The sequence below is a fragment of the Cyprinodon tularosa genome, unplaced genomic scaffold, assembly GCF_016077235.1.
Source record: "Cyprinodon tularosa strain WSP-4 unplaced genomic scaffold, ASM1607723v1 ctg414, whole genome shotgun sequence".
NCBI lineage: Eukaryota > Metazoa > Chordata > Actinopteri > Cyprinodontiformes > Cyprinodontidae > Cyprinodon > Cyprinodon tularosa.
This window is the reverse complement of record NW_024039135.1, coordinates 405,853-427,622: the sequence shown is the minus strand read 5'-3', so window position 1 is coordinate 427,622 and position 21,770 is coordinate 405,853. Positions and strand designations below refer to the sequence as shown.

At 37.6% G+C, this 21,770-nt stretch overlaps 1 protein-coding gene across 24 annotated transcripts in view; it reads left to right on the top strand.

The window, feature by feature from the left end:
• Positions 1 to 21,770, top strand: part of LOC119792225 (adhesion G protein-coupled receptor L3-like) — a 359,986-nt gene that overhangs the window by 141,748 nt on the left and 196,468 nt on the right. For all 24 annotated transcript variants that reach the window (XM_038298763.1, XM_038298761.1, XM_038298759.1 and 21 more), the window contains exon 4: positions 13,726 to 13,939. In XM_038298763.1, coding sequence (XP_038154691.1) covers positions 13,726 to 13,939 — 214 coding nt within the window. The remainder of the gene's footprint in view (positions 1 to 13,725; positions 13,940 to 21,770) is intronic.

Genomic DNA, 21,770 nt, shown 5'->3' with positions numbered 1-21,770 from the left:
CTTTAACAACCATCAGTCTGTATAATTAAGAATGTATATTGCAGGCTAATTGCAGGCTTCCATTAAGTGGAAGGAATTAGTTTCATGGCTTTTGAGCAGTTCTACAAATGTTCACTTAAAAGTATTAAGTGGCTCCTGCATTCTGAGAGTCTCCAACAATTATGCTTAAGTCTTTCCTAAGATTTGGAATTGGTTATTTGAAATGTGAAAAGATCATTCCAAGCCATCATCTGCTTTGATCTAAACCATTCTTTAACGCCTCTTACTGTATGTTTACTTGTGTTGCCCTGCTGAAAGATGAATCTTTACCCATTTCATCTACTGTTCCATTAGCCAGATTCCCCGTCACTGTTAAACAAAAGCATTCCCAAAGCATGATGGAGCCACCAACTAACCCTCACCCTTTTTAAGGTGATAAGCAGATTTAGTTTTTTGACTCAGCCTTTACAAAATGGTTAAAGTTAAAGTTCTATTTGCTATTATCTAACCATAGAACATATTTATTGTATCCCACAACCAGCTTGCAGCAAGCGGGAGCCTTAATTTTGCTTTGTTTATGTTATTTAAACAGAAATGCCTCATTGAGTTCAAAAATCTTTGAAAGGGATGCCCTGGCTAAGTAGGTACACTGTTGACAGGCTTTCTTAGAAGATTATGCTGGTCTTTCTTACTCTTTTCTTTAAAGAAAGGTTTTTAGGGTGCATAACCAATGGGAGTCCCGTTGATAATTTTTCATGGAGCTGTGTGACTTCTTGTTATTTTGGGATACCACATAAAAAAGGGACTAAATGCAAGTTACACTACTTAGTTTTTTTGTGTTCTGCTTTGAAAAGTATGATCTCTCATTCCATTCAAAAGTGAATGATACACGAATACCGTAAAAATTCAAAAAAATTTTAAAAAATATCCACTGGACTTGGTTTTCAAGATTTGAAGACGTTTCGCCACCTCTCCAGGAAGCTTTCTCAATTCAAATGTCTGGATCCGCAGTGAGTTTGAATCTTAAATGGACAAGGCCTTGTATTGCTTGGAAACATGCAATGGTAACCGATGAATGGGTCGTTTAGTTCCATCGTTAGCCTGTAATATCTGAACCTGTCTATGATTTCTAGGGGTCGGTCGTTAAACGGGGGATTGCCATTAAAGGGGGGATTGTCTCCTGTAGTACCTGAAACCTGTCTATGATTGTTAAGGGTCGGTCGTTAAGGAGGTATTGTTCACCGGCTGGAGCGGGTAGGTCCCTCGTTCCTCTGTGATGGGGTGGGGGGTTTGGTGATATCTTGAAGGGATCATGTCTATGATTGAATTGTATGTTTTTGGAAGCTGGAATCTGAGTCCACCATCTCTGTTTAAAGTTGTTTTTTCTCTCTTAACATAGATGGCTTCCTTCACACCCCTCTCAAAGCACCTATTTTCTTTATCCAGAATATGGACATTCTGGTCCTCAAAAGAACGTCCTTTGTTCACAAGGTGTAGGTGTAGGTGTAACCAAGTCCAGTGGATATTTTTTAAATTTTTTTTTAATTTTTACGGAATGACTATGACCTGGATGACTGAGAACCTTCATCAGCATACATGAATACATTTTTTTCATTGCATCTCTCATTGCAGAAAGGAGATTTTGGCAGTAAATCTGTTTTGATTTAAAACAGCTGAAGATGAAATTGTTGCATGTGTTTAAAATTAATGCACAGTTATGATTAGAACAGTTAGTCATTGTGTTTTTTTTTACATTTTTATTTTCTAAACCAAATGTCTGTGGATCCCTTTGTAATTGAATGCCTGCAACCGACTCATTTATGTCACCATTTCACAGATCTTTTGTAATAAAATAAAAAAAAATTTCCAGATCTGAATTTTATGTATTTAAACCAAATTCTAAAGAGAAAGTAGTTTGTTTCAGAGGTTTGATGCATGATGTTAACAGCATAGTGAAAAGAAACGCAGCCATCTAAAAATTAACTTAACATACAGAATTGCAAAAACCTGAACAACAGAAAAATGCAAAACCTATTGTTCATAACAATAAGAAATGAACAAATCTTTGCTGCTCAGACCCTTGCAGAAGACAATGCTGAATGAGGTTCTGGAATCTGACACTAATAATGTAATGGAGGCTGGAGAGTGAATGGCGCAATAGGGAATCCAGTGAGGTGGAGGTGAAGGAGGGATGCCATTCAGCAGCAAGCGAGGACGTCCTGAGCAATAACTGGCTTATATGAGGGTGAGGAGTTGTGCTGATAGGCTGGAGCAGAGGCTCGTTATGATGAGATTGGTTGCAGGTGAGCTCTCCACACTGAATTTGTGCCAGAGCTTCATTTGTGCAAATGCAACGTTCAAGTATCTGCCAGCTTAAAGTGTATAACAGGATACTTTGGTTTTTCTTGTTCTGTTCCATATTTAGTGACTAATTCATTGCTCCACACAGTTATTAACTTTAATTTTGTTGATAAATGGTAGCTGCAGGAAAGAAAAGGTAATTTTCTTCCTCTCTATAATGATAACTGTCTTGTGGATGAATGCTGGATGTAGTTTATCCTAATATAATATCTTGGGGGAAAGAAAACACCTCACCACAAGGAGCTTGATATTTCTAGGTGCAGCAGTTTATTTAACAGCACTGCTTCTGCATCCCCCCTGTGCTAATTTGTTAAAACAGGCGAGCCTACTTCCCTCCAGGCACCATGGGCAGTTTGACTGACAGTTTGAAAGTTGCTCTTGTACATTTTTCCGCCCTGCAGTAACCCACTATCACTCTTCCCTCTCCCCCTCTGCTGGAAATTGCAACACACACGGCTCACTGGCAATTAATAGGTTGGAATGCATGTCGGCAAATGCAAGTTGAAACCAAACGAATGGCCCGATTTGTCCGCTGCGTTGAACGGATGTCTGAATCTTGTCAACATGAAAAAAGCTGATTGTTCTCAGCAGTATCGTTAGTTTAAGTGTCAAAAGCCAACATGGCTGTTTGAAATGTCCACCAGATAGAAATTTACTGAAGTAATGCCTATTTTTTTTACATGGAGTTAATCACTTTCATGTATTTTGAAAGCTTTCCGAATTTATTTTCTGGGGGTTGATTTTTGAGGTGAAAATGACTTCTTTCAATACTCACATTATTCACATGCAGCAAAAAGCATTTTTTTATTGTAGGCTGTTCACCTTAAATGCTCAATTTGCAGAGCTCTTTGACAGTTAAGTTCCTGGATAATTTAACACATTCAGGAAAAAAAAGAAGACTTTGAGTTTTGCCTGCCTGGGGCCGTGCTTAAAAGTAATTTATTTTAGGAGAAAAATTTGCCTGTATCTGTATCTCACTTCAAGATAAATAATCCCTCATGTATTATTGAAAAAGCTTTTCAAAAAGAGCACTTGCGTGTTGCACAGCAGGCTTTGCAATAAACTTCTTCCAGCCCTTCTCCGCCCACTAGTTTGTCATTTGTTGCAAACTAAGAAGTTGGTGTGACAGGCTCCCATTGGTCTAATCAAATAACCGCTCCCAGATTCATGTGCTAATTAATCACCAGCTCTTGAGGCCGGACCCATCCAGCTATTCTCTGAGGAAAATGAGACATTTGATCTGTTGAATCAGCTCCTTCACCATCCCCTCCTCCCCTTTTCCATCCATCTTCCATTAATTCAATGAAGTCAGAGTTCTCTCACTGCCACGGCCCCTCCTCCCACATACATGCACAATATTTTCGGTTGAGATTTTTTCAATAAGAAATTGAGATCTTTGTAAATAATTGCATAATGTATCCTGCATTGGAACAGACTTGGAGGTTTGCCAAACCTTCTGGTCCTAAAACTGTGGTTGCAACAGGTATTGATTTTTTTTTAGGGGCAAGATCCAATTTTATTGAAATTTTATTTTTACATTTTAATGTTAGGTCAGCTAGTGACTGTAACACAGTCAATGCAAACTATCCAAACTGCTTAAGTATGGATAAATGTAATCACTGAAGAGATGTTGAAGTTATGTTGTTTTAGCAATGTGTTAAAAAGTACATTCATAGCATAAAATGAAGCATAAAAGATGGAAAATTCACAACATGGCAACAGGGTTTTACAAAGGTGTTCATACAGGCTGTAACTTTAACAGGGAGCATAGCTTAAAAATATTCGAGGTCATGAACAAAGACAGGCCACATGAATAACACTTATCCTTCCTTCTTCATTGTACTGTTGACACTGTATATTATGCGTTAAAGCAAGTGACAAGTTGCTTAGAGCATCCTCAGGGGTCCAATTTATCAGGCGTGCACAAAAGGAAGCTTGTGTACTTTGTGTACCTCACCTTTCCAAAAGGGAAGAAAAAAAGATGTGGTTAACTGAAGCCAGATAAAGTAATCATAGATCTTCAATATCCCTTTTATAAAGTATAAATTATAGATCAATGTCATCATAGTAGTCTGTGCTCATACTACTTGAGAAATTTTCAAATGAATAAAAAAGGTCTATCAGCAACTCAAATCCTCAATCAAAGCAGTATTTAAATATTTTCTCATCACCCCATTCCAATGATCAACAGAATGTAACCAGTTGTGATGTGACAATTTCACACCTGTGCATAACTGTGCTGGGTGACATCAAAAATAAGAGAATTAGGAGGGAACAGGATTTTAGGGCTCCCCATGGTTTCCTGACCTATGATAATTCAATTCAGTTCAGTTTATTTATATAGCACTAATTCACAACACATGTCATCTCAAGGCACTTTACAGAGACAATTCAACCAGATCATACAGTCAAATTGATTCAAAGTTTTCTATCTAAGGAAAACAATCTGATTGCATTGACTCATTGACTCGAAGGCAATCTCTCACACCAAACCTTCTTCTAGTGACAGTGGGGAGGAAAAGCTCCATTTTACCAGGAAGAAACCTCCAGCGGAAACGGGTCCAGTGTAAACGTGCCATCTGTCGAGGCTGACTGGGGTTCAAAGAGACAGAAGCAGACATACAGAAAGAAGCAGAGATACAAAGGAACTTGTCAACCAGCTCCACAGTCCAGGAAACTCAGCCAGGTAGACGAGCTCCGAGCCAGATCATATGTCAAGGATGAAGAGTGGACATCCAGCCAAAGGTGTTGATGGGAGCAGCACGGCTGATATTTCTCTTGAGTATGGTGTCACAGCCAAACAGGAACAGGCCAGAGGAAGCTACTATGAGAAAAAGCAGAGAGAGCATAACATAACAGATTGAACTAACAAATTCTGCAGAGTAGTAGGATAGAGATAGAATGAAGCAGAATGATGAAAAAGGGGTCCCTATGTCTTCCAGCAGTTTAAGCCTATAGCAGCATAACTATATAGATAGATTAGGATAACCTGAGCAACTATAACTATAAGCTTTATCAAAAAGGAAAGTGTTAAGCTTACCTTTAAAAGTAGACAGGGTGTCTGCCTCAGACTAAAACTGGTAGTTGGTTCCACAGGAGAGGAGCCTGATAACTAAAAGATCTGCTTCGCCACGTAGGCTGTTGGGCTTTGTAGCCAATGAAATAAGGTTTCGAGGCTAAAGTTAGGGGGGTTAGTAGAACATTGATCTACTCGGTTCTGTTTATTAAAAAGCTGTTTTCTCTTTGAAACATGCTTTTGTATTGACAGAATATTGAAAATAAGAACTATAATTCTTTAAAACCCCACTGCTTTTTTTGGACAAGACAATATATACTTACTTTTAATACAGTTTTTAGAGATAAATCAGAATAATCCAGTATCAGTATAGGATAAGTCTTAGTTTCAGAGAAAGCTAAACCAGCCCAGAAAAATGATCTAATAGTCTTTCCGATCTAAAACCATGCATCTTTCATGCTGTACCGCCTGTCCCAAAAAGCCAGTTATCCAACAGATTTTGGCCACTTCAGCAAAGTCCAGTGTAATGTGAGCAATGGGTGACCTTAACAGCTCTACCCTGACATGTTTTCACCAAAGATGAAAAAGAAGCTAACCCCCAAGGGCCACTGTTTTATTCCCAGTGATGACTTTTAAATGTCATACCCCTCTCCTTCTGAATTTTAGTGCCTTTTGGCTCAACAAAGGGTAAAAAATCTGTGTCACTAAGGCAAGAATGAGCATTTCAGCTGCAAAATTTCCCCTTCTTTATTCCCCATCGCCATTACCAAGCACCCAATAAGTGCATCAAAGAATTCTTGTCGGAGTGATTGCTGTAGCTCTGCGGGGGAGCGACATTTTCCTAATGTCCATTTTTCTTTCTGACCTTTCTGTTGCACTTTTTGCTGAGTAATTGCGTATTTGTGAAATAATCATTAGTGAGTTACGTCATGTGCAGGTGTCACTATGAAAAAAGACTATTTGGTTCTTCAGAGGCATTGGAAGGTTCCAGTATAAACACTTCACTTTGCTTAACTTAATCTTCTTTCCTGTGATTTTTTTTCATCTTCAGTCAAGCGCTAGTCAAAAGAATTATCCAGAGAGAATCTGCTCTGCTGAAAAGAGATACGGGTTGCATAGAAAAGCTGCTCTAAAGTTTTTACAGCTGGGGGTGAAAACTCATGGAACACACAGGCTCAAATAAGGCTTTCTGCGAGGCTAATTTCGATTTCTAGTGGATCTGACAATGATGTGTGCAGGCATAAAGCAATGTACAGAGTGTGTGTGAGAGACGGGTAGGATGCTGGCTGTGGTACCTGGGCAATATGAGCCCTATCAATCACTGCCCTCCGGCCTCAGATGTAATTAAACTTCCAGTTGCTGACTAGCAGGGTAATTTGAGGCATCACTGGCATGCTTTTACCGGGTTGCATTAGAGGATTGCCAGTGCCTGTGTCGACAGCATCGTGTTCTCTGATGTTTTTTTAATACGTCTTTCGGGGATGCTAGCATCAATTGCAAGGGTTTTTGAGAGTGATATAAAGCTCTTTCATGTGAACTTTGTTAAAACCTTTCATTTTGAGAAAAAGGAAATGACCTCTCCTAATAGCACTTCAACCTATTGATGGTTTATCTTTTTTTTTTTCACATTTTGTGTTAGAACTATCAACTCAGATATAGGTAAAAAAAATCAATTTTTTACTCTACCATGACTTTTATATTGTGAAAAAAGTATTTTTCCTAGAAGGTCTGTGTATTTAAATATGTCTAGATCTCTTATGCTAAAATATACTAAGGACAAAGCAAAACTGAGTTCGCTTTCCTTCTACTCAACTCAACTTTGTTTATAAAGCCCTTTAAAACAACCACAGCTAACACAAACTCCTGTACATGTCAGGTAAAGTTAAAACTGTATAAAAACAATATAAAAATTTAAAGGAATGAAACAATATAATGCAATTATTTAATTAAAGCAAATAAATACAACATAAGAATAAGAACGATAACACAAACACAAAAACAGAGTCTTGTGCTGTGTTAAAAGCCAAAGAATAAATTTCACTCATAAAACAGAGTTTTAGCACCAGTACCAGATGCCTATTAAGATTTCATTATAATATCTTAATAAAGGGATGTAAGATATAGATTATAAATTGGTATTAAGTTGATTAATCTACAGATGATGGCCAGTACTACTATGAACTATGTTAAAAAAAAAGACTGAACAGGTATGACTGTGTAGAAAGGTTTGGGGATCAGAAATAGTTTCTGAAATTAAATTGCAAAGTTGCATATCAATAAACCAAAATTCTTGTAGATACAGGTGCTGGTCATAAAATTAGAATATCATGAAAAAGTAGATTGAATTCAGTAATTCCATTTAAAAAGTGAAACTTGTATATTATATTCATACATTACATACAAACTCATATATTTCAGATGTTTATTTTGTTTAATTTTGATGATTACAAATGACAACAAATGAAAATCTCAAATTCATCATATCAGAAAATTAGAATATTACTGAAGACCAATAAAAACAAAGGATTTATAGAAATGTTGGCCAACTGAAAAGTATGAACATGAAAAGTATGAGCATGTACAGCACTCAGTATTTAGTTGGGCCTCCTTTGGCCTGTATTACTGCAGCAATGCGGCGTGGCATGGAGTCGATCAGTCTGTGGCACTGCTCAGGTGTTATGATAGCCCAGGTTGCTCTAATAGTGGCTTTTAGCTCTTCTGAATTGTTGGGTCTGGTGTATTGCATCTTCTTCTTCACAATACCCCATAGATTTTCTATGGGGTTAAGGACAGGAGAGTTTGCTGGCTAATTAAGAACAGGGATACCATGGTCCTTCAACCAGGTACTGGTAGCTTTGGCACTGTGTGCAGGTGCCAAGTCCTGTTGGAAAATGAAATCTGCATCTCCAAAAAGTTGGTCAGCTGCAGGAAGCATGAAGTGCTCTAAAACTTCCTGGTATGTGGCTGCGTTGACCCTGGACCTCAGAAAACACAATGGACCAACACCAGCAGATGACATGGCACCCCAAACCATCACTGACTGTGGAAACTTTACACTGGACTTCAAGCAACGTGGATGAAGTGCCTCTCTTCTTTTCCTCCAGACTCTGGGACCTTGATTTCCAAAGGAAATGCAAAATTTACTTTCATCAGAGAACATGACTTTGGACCACTCACCAGCAGTCCAGTCCTGTTTCTCTTTAGCCCAGGCAAGACGCTTCTGACGCTGTCTGTGGTTCAAGAGTGGCTTGACACAAGGAATGCGACAGCAGAAACCCATGTCTTTCATACGTCTGTGTGTGGTGGTTCTTGAAGCACTCACTCCAGCTGCAGTCCACTCTTTGTGAATCTCCCCCACATTTTTGAATGGGTTTTGTTTCACAATCCTCTCCAGGGTGCGGTTATCTCTCTTGCTTGTACACTTTTTTCGACCACATCTTTTCCTTCCCTTCGCCTCTCTATTAATGTGCTTGGACACTGAGCTCTGTGAACAGCCAGCCTCTTTAGCGATGACCTTTTGTGTCTTGCCCTCCTTGTGTAAGGTGTCGATGGTCGTCTTTTGGACAACTGTCAAGTCAGCAGTCTTCCCCATGATTGTGTAGCCTATAGAACTAGACTGAAAGACCATTTAAAGGCTTTTGCAGGTGGTTTGAGTTAATTAGCTGATTAGAGTGTGGCACCAGGGGCCATCAATTTTGAACCTTTTCACAATATTCTAATTTTCTGATATGATGAATTTGAGATTTTCATTTGTTGTCATTTGTAATCATCAAAATTAAACAAAATAAACATCTGAAATATATGAGTTTGTATGTAATGTATGAATATAATATACAAGTTTCACTTTTTAAATGGAATTACTGAAATCAATCTACTTTTTCATGATATTCTAATTTTATGACCAGCACCTGTAAATGTTGTTTGGAAAAGTGGGATGGGTGTAGGTGTGCTGTCAAAATACCACAGAGGAACCAAACCCAGCATATCAGCAAAACGAATCATCATGGTAGAGAAAACATGATGGTTTGGGCTCAGTCCAACTCCAGAACTAATATACCTGAAATCTTGTCAATGGACCTTTAGAGATCTGCGCAGGAAAAAATCCCTACATCTCATTGAACTGAGGTCATGTTCTAAAAACAGCTGAACAGAATTTTTCCACAGTGATGTGAAAGAGTGATTAAGTTATGTAAAAAAAAAAAAAAAAAAAAACTTTAAGTTACAGTTCTATTTTTAGTATTATGTGGTTCCACAACATATTTTTCATAGATAGCTTTTTCTTTTCTATTTATATTAGATTAGGTTGTGTTTTATACACTTAAAGGTATAGTGAAGGATGTTGTTTTTCCTACTGGATCATCAAAATAAGTGTTCCTCCACATTGTCAATCATTCTGGTGATAGAATGATTGAGAATCTGGTAAGTCTAACATACTGGAAAAATTGCAAATCTTCTTTTGGAAAATAAGCTTGTATAAGCGATGAAATGGCTTGATGAAATGGGCTTGTAAATGGGCTTGTGAAAGCTCTCACACGCGTATTATACATGTTCCCTCTCAGGAGCGGATACAGGGTAGTGCATGTGTTTTGTTTTTTTTAAGTGGAGAGGGGAATTCTTTTTAAAAATTCGAGAAAATCCTCCACTATATCTTTAAGACATAAGAATTTTTTAACTTGGTTGAATTGTTTTTTTGGGGGAGATTTTTTGCTTCCATAAATATTTTAAATAGGATGTACTTCATTCCTTGCATTGATTAACAATCATGTAATGATCGACAGAGAGACGGATTTCTTAAATATTGTGATATTAGATAGATTGCAATTGCTATACATAATTGTTTATCTATTTCTCTTTTGTGTCTTTTTTAACACGCTGTGATGACATTCGCCAAAATCTGGCTAACCCTACAATCATGAAAACCAGAGTTGTAAATTTATGATAATCAATAATATTTTTGGCTGTTTTCGTTTACATAACAAGCACAATTACACAAGGATCACATACGATTTCTTCTATTTTAATCAAACTAAATTATGCATCCTTTCTTCCCCTAAGTGCACCTGCCTGAGTCAACCTGTGTTATATCCCATTTCCTCATGCTGTTATTTGTTTCAGAAAACTTTGGTTTGATTCACACCAGTAATATTTAGGAGGCGGAATAAATCTTCCCACTAAGAGGTAGATAATTGGTAGCTTTCATCCCTGCATTGGAAATAATTATTCCAATCTGTGATGTTTCAATAGGAAGTGCGCTTTAGTGTGGTGGGGTTTGAATGATTTATTAGACAAAATGAAATGACACGATAATGACGGTCCTCTCCCGTCGCTTCACCTCATTGCGACTCTTTGTGTTTGCTGTGTTTATTTGTTGGGAAATCTAAAGAGCGCTACCTGGATGACTTTTATTGCTGCAGATTGTGTACCTTTCTGTTTTTTTCACTATGCGCATAAAGATTTTTCCATACCTATCCATCAAGCAACGCAATCAGGAAGGCTTAAAAACAACGAGTGCTGCAACAGATGGTCTGCCTCCCCCTGTGGAGCCTTGATCTCAGCGTCCTGGAGTTGGTGTGATTTTTACACTAAGAGTCAGGTTGACAGTGTTGCACTAAGACATTTCAAGAAACAGAATTAGACATAACTACCGCCTGGAACTTAAATACTGTTTTATTTATCCACAAGAAATAAATAGATCAATAAAAGCAATGTCAAGGAAAAATATTTTCTATTAGCCAACACAAAGTTGAACAATTGCTCAAGAAAAAATGACTATTACATCTTACCTTCAAAATGAATCTTTACATCTTCCCCTCCATCACCTAAATTCCTGATATGTCCTGCAATAAGGTGATCAAATGAGTGAGAAAAATGATTGAAGTAATGATAGAAAATTGCAGACTTCACACTTTGCAGGTAGAGTGGGTAGTTTTTTAAGTGTTTCATGAGACGCAAGAAGTCAGATGAGATGAGAGAGGCTGTCCATGTACCTTTTATAAGGCCTGGTGTGTGTGCATCTAGTCCACCTTCTATAGTCACTGTCTTAAGCAATGTCCAAGGTATTTTGGTCTATATTTCCACATTAAACATTGGCTGATAATATCTGTTTGTTATCTGTAGTGTTCACTTAGCTTTTAAAGATTTTCAACTGCTCAATTTCTAAAATAGAAATGTATTGTGCTTATGACTACAATGAAGGTCAAACACACTATGTATGGTCTGTTGCGGGTAAGCTGTCTCTATAGCAACTTAAAATCGTTAAGAAATTCTGATGCTTTCCTTGTTCAGTACTAGGCATTGGCTGGTTGGAAAATCTGATGATAAAGTAAGCAAACCTTAAAGCTGAAGTCTGTAAGTTTTTAAAAATCACTTTTTTGTCATATTGGCTAAAACTGTCCCTATGCCCAGACAGCAGTACATGTGATATGTAACCTGTGAAAAAAACTGCTTCAATTGGTACCGCCTACTGCCTGTATTTCAATCTGGAAAGAATAATTCGGGACGACTCAAAACAACCAATCACAGCCAGAGGAGCGTCTGATGGAGTGTCAATCACAGCTCACACACGCTGAATCCCCCCCCCCCCCCCCCTTCTGGTTGCATGCGGTAGCCGGAGCTTGGAGGTGGGGCATGAGTGAAGCAGAGAGGGTGGGGGAGTGACGTGAAACCTGTTTTTCTTCAAATTTTCAGTCGAAGTCTGCTCTTTTCTCAATGTTACAGACTGCAGCTTTAAGTAAAGGTTTAACTTTAACTTCATATAAATTATAACTTATACAATAATCTCATTGCTTTGACTTTAAAATAGACACTAGTACCACTGATTGTAACAGAATTAAGCATATTGATTAAGAAACAACTTGAAATAAAACCTGAAAATGAACTTGTAATTTTTGAGTAAATCTATTAACCAGAATATTTAACATTACTGACATTATGCTCTTTACAAGAAGCTTATATAAGCTGCGTAAATAATCTGCTCATGTAGCTAGATTACAGTTAGCTACTTTACAGGCATGCTGACATTAATACATGTAAGGATGTGTTATTATGTTCCATACAGCATAAGTGGAGAAAACTCTGCAGTACATTCCAGTGGTTTCTCTGACATGTCATTAAAATAACTCTCAATCATACAAGGTATTAAGGAAAAACATCTGACGATTTAAACTGTTAATTTTTTTAAATCTTCAAATATCAAAAGGTGCCAAAATAAAGGCATTCAACTATACAAAGATCAAAATGATAATTTAGGGAAATATTGACAATATGGCTGTATATATATATATTTTTAATATTATTAGTTTTCTTGGTTTTGGGACACATACTCATAGGAAGAAAAAATAAAAAGCTGTTTTAACCAACTAATGTAGGAGGTTTTAAATCATAAAAATATTTGTTCCCTCTTTTTCTGTATCTCTGTTTCTTTTCTTTTTCTCTTAGCGTCAACTCATGTGGCTTTACGTAGCACAGACACTTGTCTGAAAGGATGTTTATAAGATCTTTAATCTCCAAACTTCCCCTTAACTGTCACGGAGGCCAGTGTTTATTCCTTTCTACTCATATTTTTATTTTCTGGCTCTAATCACAGAAAATCTCTAGCCTGTTATGGCCATACTCAGTTGTCTGGCAGTCTTTGCCTGTAGACATTTGTAGGCCTGCATGGGTGTGATCAGGTGTCAGAGGAACAGCATAACAGTGATCCACAGATGGCTGTCACTCAGTCCAATCAAATCATGGCCTCTTAGACACTTAATTTTTCTTGCCAATGAATGTGGGACTTTTTTTTAAAATAGAAAATTGACTGTAATCTTTAATTTAAGCCATCACTTGACCCTCTGCTTGTTGCCTCTGTGACTGACCCTTTTAAAATACAGTAAATCTTACAGCCCTTATGTTTCCATAATACACTGTTTTCTAATCTCCCACCTTAATGCCATAACAATGAAATGTGTATTTTCTCACTGGAAAGCTAACAAGCCTGCAGCTCTTTATGTGTGATCACTCCCGGAGGGGTGGCTGTGTTGTTGCTTATCCTCCCACTCAAACAACTCTTGTCCAATCAGCCCACACGCTTCAGCGAAGGGTGGAGAACCTGCATATGTCCTTGTGTCAAACCTTTCGATTGCAGGTCCTCTCATCTTTTATTGAATTTTTATTTCTTTTTTATTTCTGTTTTATTTCTGTTTATATATACACAGTCTTATTCTGCACAAACAAACCAAGCGTGCTCCACAGTGAAGCCACCTGCGCATTTCTTTTTTTTCTTTCTTGTTATTTTATATAATTCTACAATTTTTTGTGAAAATCTTAAACTTGCATTGGAATGGAAACATGGCATGACATATTTTTATCATTGTTGTCGTTTTCTGCAGCTTTGAGTAGAGCTCCCATCCCCATGGCCGTGGTGAGACGGGAGCTGTCCTGCGAGAGCTACCCCATCGAGCTACGCTGCCCAGGCACAGACGTTATCATGATTGAGAGCGCCAACTATGGCCGCACGGATGACAAGATCTGTGATGCAGACCCAGCGCAGATGGAGAACACGCGGTGTTATCTTCCAGATGCATACAAGATCATGTCACAAAGGTAAATACACAACGAGATGAATTAAAGCTCTAACCCTGCCATTTAAACCAACGGAAGATGCAAACTTAGCTTTAGTTCCATTTTGGTGAGAGAATTGTGTCATATTTTATTTTCATTATACCTCAAGTTTGTAAGACTAACAATGTTTGCAGTGATAAAAATTTAAAGATGACCATAATCACTTATAGTCAGCGTTGTATCTTGAAGTAGGGGTTTTGGGTTGGTCATTGATGGCACCATCACTACCAAACCCCTCATAATTATTGTTTCTTAATACAGTAATGAACCAGAATAAATAAGTAATACAATAACAAACAGCTAATAATCTTTTGAAAACGGCCTTGAAGATTAACCTTAAATCAGGTAAACAAAAAAGCTTGTTTCCTATTAGAAGGACTGTGTACACAAAATGACTAATAAATGGTGCTTTATTAAGTTCAAGAAGCTCAAAGTGCATTCCTTCACAGTGGGTTGCAAGCTACTGTATATATATATTTTTTTTTACTTTATTGATCTCACAGTGGAGAAATTAACTCTTTCTGCATTTAACCCATCCCCTTGGTATGGGCTCCCGGGTGGAGAGCAGTGTGGGGTTAAGGTTCTTGCTCAGAGAGCCAGAATGGAGGAAGGAACCAGGTACTTGCACCCTTCTGAGAGCACAAGCACACTGCTCTATCCCACTAGGCCAAAACTCCCCTACAATATTATAGCCACATCTACTCTGTGGCGGTCTGACAGAAGCGTATTAGCTATAAAGTTGGTGCTACTGTACCTTCTGACCACCAGCAGTAGAAAAGACAGGCAAAGTTGTTGTTTCCTTGAAGTATTAGATTCTCTGCATCCTGAGCCACCATGGCCCAGAAAAGCCATAATCTACTGTAGATTAAACATGGATTTATGCAAAACAACCACTGCATTTTACTGTCATGTAGCAAGAACATAACCAGAAGGTTTAAAGTAATACAACAAAAGGCTATGGCCTTGAGTTTGAGCTAAATGCTAGATTTGTTTTTCTGTTTGAATGTTTTTGTATTTTGGTCTCACATTTGGAATAAGTTTAATATGTAAGAGTTTCTGTTGCTTTATTTTCCTCTAACCCACAAAAAAAAACCTTAATTCATACAAAACCTTTCACTATGTTACACTTATTGCACATAAAGAGATTTTATTAAACTTAGGGGTTACTCCTCCAGGCAAAAATATATACCAGATAATATCTTTATGAAAAGCACTGACATCCTTTGTTCAGCAGTTCATTTATTTTTCCGCATTCCACAATGCAAAGCATACGTGGCTGCAGGAAGAGGTCAACCTCAGAGCATAAGTCTGCTCTGTGAGACTAAGGTCAGATAAAGCTCACAGCATAAACAAAAGTTTGAATTTTTTTTGTAACCAACACCATTTTTAAGCTCACATCTACACAAATATCACCATACTTCAGTACGGTCACATTCCCTGTGAGGGATTTTCATAGTTACTTTTAGTTTTAAACTTACCGATGTTTGCATATCTATGAAAACAGAAGTACAGCTGACTACAGCAACAATAATCTAATCAGTAGCTGCAAATTCATACTATATGACTAAATGAGTTATGATGGTTAATGATTTTGATTCAAAAATCTGAAAGCTGAGAGTTGTGGTGATTTCTTGAGTTTAGTCTGAGAGTAATCAGCCCTGGGTGTGGCTAGTGAAACTGAACCCATCTTTCCAAAGAATTTGCTTAATCAAAGCAATTCCATGTGTTAACAAAGTACGCAAATTGTCTCTCCATGGGCTGAGCTGATGTGCACAGTATTTATCCTTAATAAATGAAATCTGCTTTTTATATTTATTCAGTCTACGCTCATTTATATGGTTGCAATTAGGTCTTTCAGATGATGGTGTCTGCAGTAGAAATAGGGATAATAAACATGGTGATATTTGGGACTAATTCCGACCTTATGAGTGTGCGTGCACTTGTGCATAATTTGTTTCATGCTGCTCAGTAATCAACTTGTGGGTATTTTCTTGTAAAAAAAAAACTTGTAAAGCAGGTAGAAAATAACATCTTGGGATGGCTAAATCGCAGTTAAAATCAATTCAGTTGACATTAATTCCATGTCAGCATGATTTGTAATGGATTAGTTGACCATATTGAGTTTTAAGTACAAACCTTTACAGAAATCATTATATGTGGTATATAGGGCGGCAACTAACGATTATATTGCAAATCGATTAGTCTGTAAATTATTATATCGATTAACAATCGAATGGCAAAAGGTTTGTTAAAGAACACTTTTTGCTAAATTAAACCAGGTTGAAACTAAACTTTTCCACTTGAGGAGTTCTGGATAGAGCATATTGACATACGAATGAGATTTCTTATCTGAAATAAAAAAATGTTTACTTTTTTTTCAAATTTGGTATAATTACTGCTCTAAGTGGGTTGCTCTGTCAGCTAAAGGCACATTTTAGAGTCTCAATACTACAGTTAGCGATTTATTGATTACTAAGTTAGTTGGCGATTATTTCAATAATTGATTACTCACAATTAATCTGATTAATTGTTTCAGCCATATTGGTATGCTTTATTTTTAGTGTTTATAGCACAGAATCGTATTATCCATTAAAAAACTCTATTTCCAAAAACGTAATCACTCCTGTTTGATTGCTGGTCATAATTTCTTTTAACACATATCAATTATCATTTGCAGTTATTGGTCAAAAGATAGTTGCATGAGTTTTTCTGGATGGATCAGAGCTCTGTTTTAAGAATTAAACCCCCTTTAAGCCAAAGCTGCAACACCAACACTTATTTGTCTAGATCTCTACAATGAAGTCTAACTAAGTTCCCTTTTTGTTTTGTAATTTATTGCTAACATAGGGTGATATATATGCTTGTTTTGGAGCTTTAACTAGGCTTGAATTTTAGAAAATATGGCACTCCAGGGGCAGCAAATATTGAGTGCACATGTAATCCGCAGGAACTATTCTGTTGACATATGAGGGCATTAAGAGCAGAATCAAAGCTCCATGCTGAGATCTTTCTAAACATGGATACGTCTTGCTTTGAGGTCAGAACACCCTTGAGAAATGTGAAGGGGCAGGCTTTATCTTAATTGCTCTTCTAAATTGACTTTTTCTAGCTCGCTTTATTTCCAAAAGCTAAACATATGTCCGCTTTCTTTTATTTCTGGAGCTTTAGTTCCACTATGGACCTGCCCCTCTGAGGAAAATACTAATGGACTTTAGGCTCTATCAAACAATTGCTCTTTGGTTTTCAGTTTGGTACCATAGAGTTCAGATAATCACCCGTGTGAAAAGCAGTGGATAGTTAAAAGGGGTAGTTTGAAACAAGTTGTCACATAATTGATGCACCCTGTTGCTCCTTTTTTTCTCTCCTGGCTGCCCACTCACACTGAAAAATCCTGGCTGGGATGAATCAAAGGGTCTAAAGGGAACATAAAACACAGAGAAGAAGTCTGTCTTTTTAGCATTTCATTGCTAGCAGGGGCGTTTAAACGATGCTCGGAGATAAGTACGCGCCGATTCAGAGCCAGAACACTTTTTCTTGGCGGAGGAAGTGGATGAAGGGTGTGGGTGTTGTGAATTGAAAATGTATAAGGAAGAGGAGTCAGGATCAGGTGAGAGGATTCAATGATAATAATTGCTGCAGTGACTCTGCTTCACATTAGTATGTGAAGGTTAGCACAACGAATGAGCGCCACCTACCACGACCTTTTTACTGTCGGGCTGCCGATGCATTTGCTCCGCATCACAGCTCGTTAAGAACAGAGAAAATGATTTAAACAGAGAAAAATTTTGTTTTTAAGATTTATTTTTGACCAAAGATACATTCTCTTTGTAAATTAAACATTCCAGCCAGAGCTGCTTCCTTTATAAACCATAGAGTTAAAAAACAAAACCCAGCAGAATAATGACATAAAGGTCTATGTCTCTGTCTCTTTAAAATATGAAGTTTATGAAAAGCATTATTAAAAAAATGACAAGTTTTTTTATTTATTTAATGCACCTGGTTCACTAAGGTCATATTTTTGCAGAAAGAATCCACAGGGAAATTGTGGCTTTTTAATAAAGCTTTTATTTTTTATGCTGAGACACATTTTATGGAGTTCAGATTTCTTTTTTAAGAACTATTGTTTCATGGGATTGGTTAAAAATATACTTTCAGATATGGAATGATCTGTCTAGTTCAGTGCCTTGAGTTAACATAAGTTGTAAATTGTTACTATATAAATGAGCTGTATTATAATTAACTATACATTGTGACACATTATCTTTTTTTCCAACCTTCCTTCCTGAATAGTAATTGAATTGAAATAAAAGCTGATGTTACACCATGCATGTTTTAGGCTCCATCCATAAGATTTGAATTAGGTATCAGCACAGAAAAGGCTTAACGCTACAGCTGGTATTCCTACTCACAGACTTGTTTGTTCTACTGGGTGACATTTTACTTGCATCCTAGACATTACATACATTATATATTCAAAAAAAGGAAATTAAAAAATCTGAACTGTGTGAGCTGCAGGTCTGTAAAAACTCCTACCAATCTTTTCCATTTGGACTGAATGGAAAGAAGTCTGCCTGGTGGAAAAAATATGATTAAAAGCACAGTAGCAGAAATCACATGACTTTCACCCCTTGGCACATTTCTTGACGAGATATACAAAATGTCATTATTTTTTTTTTTTTTTGCTTTTTGTTTAGTATATTTATTTTAATTTATCAAAGTTTAACAATAAACATAAAACAATTGAAGCTATGTTTGACAGCAAATTCTTTCTGGTGGGTTACTTACTTATTTCTCTTTGCTTTTTCACTTAATGAGCAAAACAAAGACTCCTTTAACTTTGACTGAAGTGTGTAAACACTTTAATGAGCATTCCTGTTCGGGATTTGGTTTTGCCACCTACTTTCATGATCCCTAATGTAGACACACAAAAACCATAACAGTAAATTAGCATGATTAAAGTATAGGAATGGTTTAAAGTACCCTGATTTCCTCTTAACTTGTGGTTTTTATTATTTTTTTTCCTTTCTTTTTATTATTGATTAAAGTATACATAGATGTTCTGCAGACCACATGAAACAGAACAAGATGGAAAACATCTGGATGTTGCTTTTGTCACAGAGTCTGCATTTAAACCAACAATTAAACATACATTTTCATTGAGACATTGATGATTCAGTAAGTCTAAGCAAACAAAAAAGTTCCTTTATTCGCTTCTCTGAGCCAGTTTAGCAGACTATCAGTAGCCAAGGTTGTCTTTTACACCTACAGTGATCACATTTCTAACAGTCAGACTGATGCAGTCTGTAAGGATATCTGTAAGGATGAAAAAAAAAACTAAAAAAAAAAATATATATATATATATATATATATATATTTTTTTTTTTTTTGGAAGGAATTGTAATCACTTCAGCTGTAGCTGCAGAGCTCAGAAACTGCAGGAGTCAATGCTTTCACAGCAGGGTGCTGACAAGGCCATCCACAGAGAGTACTCTAAATCACTTGAAGCTAACCTGAGTTTTTTTTCTTCTTTTTTTCACAAGCTACGTTCCATTTCTATTCTACATAACATTTATAATGTGTATGAAAAATACTTGACTCACAAGAATAAACCTGCGGAGTAGAGCTTCAGTTTCCTCTATTGGCGAAGACACCACTGTTCATTCCGCCCATAAAACAAGGTTGAATCATAGTCATATTAGTCAGTTTTTTTCCGCTCATTTTTGGTATTAGAAATTTTTATGATTTTTGATCATGCTTTTGTCCTCTTTTGTACACTAGTTGTGGAGGAGCATGGAGGGTGTGCCTTAATATATTGTTTCTTACAAAGGACAGTATATGCTGATGTCAGTGCATGCTTTCCAGTGATAGCATAAAAGTTGATGTTAGTATTATTAGTTTACAGGCTTTAGTGGCAAATTCTAACATGTTTGCCAACTATAGCAATTTGATAAAAACTACTTAATTCTCTGATTGACAGACTTTACATATTGCTGTCAAATATTAGTAATCACTTGAAACTCTAGAGGGTGATATAAAATTGTTATAAAAGTGTGGCATAGGGTGCCTAATGATTTATAATGTGCATTTTGAAGTATCACATCAGGAAAGTTTGTTGGAAATGGCAAAATTTGAATAAACTACCTTAAGTTTACAAAAAATCTAAAACATATTTGCTTGCTCAGGTTGCTTTTTGGCTTTTGTAAAAAAGGGTTAATGATACTTGGTCCAATTATCCACGTAAACATGGCTGGAAGCAACATCGCCATTACAAACATGTTAATGTAGAAAAAACTTCCCAGATCGCAACACATTCATTGCAACGTTCCTCCATTACTGATCTGTGATCGGTGTTAGAGTGTAGCATCTACTTGCTGTATTCAGCCATGCATGGCGACGTAATGTGAACAATATACGATGCCGTGGTGCTTGTTTGACTGGCTTCAAATCTAATGGAAACAACATTTTCCTTTTTTTCAAACTGTTAAAAGGCTGCTTAAAATTTTAACTTTAGCTTAATGAAAACACGGCTACAGAAATATGATTTGAAATAAGGACATCAACAGCACAGCCTGTGAAAGACCTCAGGGTGGAGACAGAAGAGGGTCCTGCATGCTTGTTTGATCTCAGAAACACAATGATGAGTCAGGAGAGTTTTTCTATTGGCAAACTGTACAATGCAGTGGCCCATCCTGATTCAGACCATCTTAAGATTTAAGAAAAAATAGATTAGGATGGGAAATACCGTATTTTCACGACTATAAGGCGCACTTAAACGTCTTTTTTTTCCCTCAAAATGTGCGGTGCGCCCTATGGTGCGGTGCGCCTTATGTGTGTTGTAACTGCGACTTTTGAGACCACCTCATTGAGGAGATGATGAAAGAGTGGCTGAATGTAAGGAGACCAGGTGTTTTTTTTCCACCCCTCACCATCGCTGTTAATATGTAACTCCATGCGTGCCCATCTCACAGCTGATGTGAAAAACATGGGGAAACAAATTAACGCTGCTCGACATCGGTGTGAACCGGACCCAGCAGGTGCAGCAGAAGCAGCGAGTTTACATGCAAAGTCAATGGTTGACGCGCATATAGGTGCAGCAAAAGGTCCCGCAGCGCATTTTGGTGCAGCACGTCGGGAGCGTTTAAGCATCTGAAGCGCCGCGCTTCTGCTGCTCGAGATGGAAAAATTTAAGTTTTGCTGCTGGACGCGCCGCATCAACCAATCAGAGAAGCTGATCTGGGAGCTGCCAGCGAGACAGACAGCGCTCTGATGACATATGATATTAACGCAAATGGAAAAGGCTGGATGGATGCGTGGCTGAGGCAGGTGTATGTGAGAAGACTAGGTGGTTTTTTCCACGCATCACCATCGCTGCGTGCCCATCTCACAGCCGATGTGAAAAAAAGGTGAATCAAATGAACGCTGTGCTCGCCGTTATCCCGGGGGTCTGACAAAGGAGCTTCAACCGCTCGACATCGGTGTGAAGCAGCCGTTCGAAGTAAGGCTGCGAGCGGCGTGGGAGCGATGGATGACCGACGGAGACCACAGTTTCAGGATAAGAAGGCAGCGCCGGGCAGATTACGCCACAGTTTGCGGATGGATTGTAGATGCTTGGACTAAAGTGTCTGCTGGCTCTGTTGTTCAAGCTTTCGCAAAAGCTGGCATTATTTCTGAGGAGCTGCGCTGCACGGAAAGTGACTGACAGCGAAGAAGGGGAAACTGGCATGTCTGATTTAGCGCAGCTGTTTTATTCAGAAACAGAGGATGATGACTTTGATGGGTTTGATTAATACTTTGTAATAAATACATGAATAAA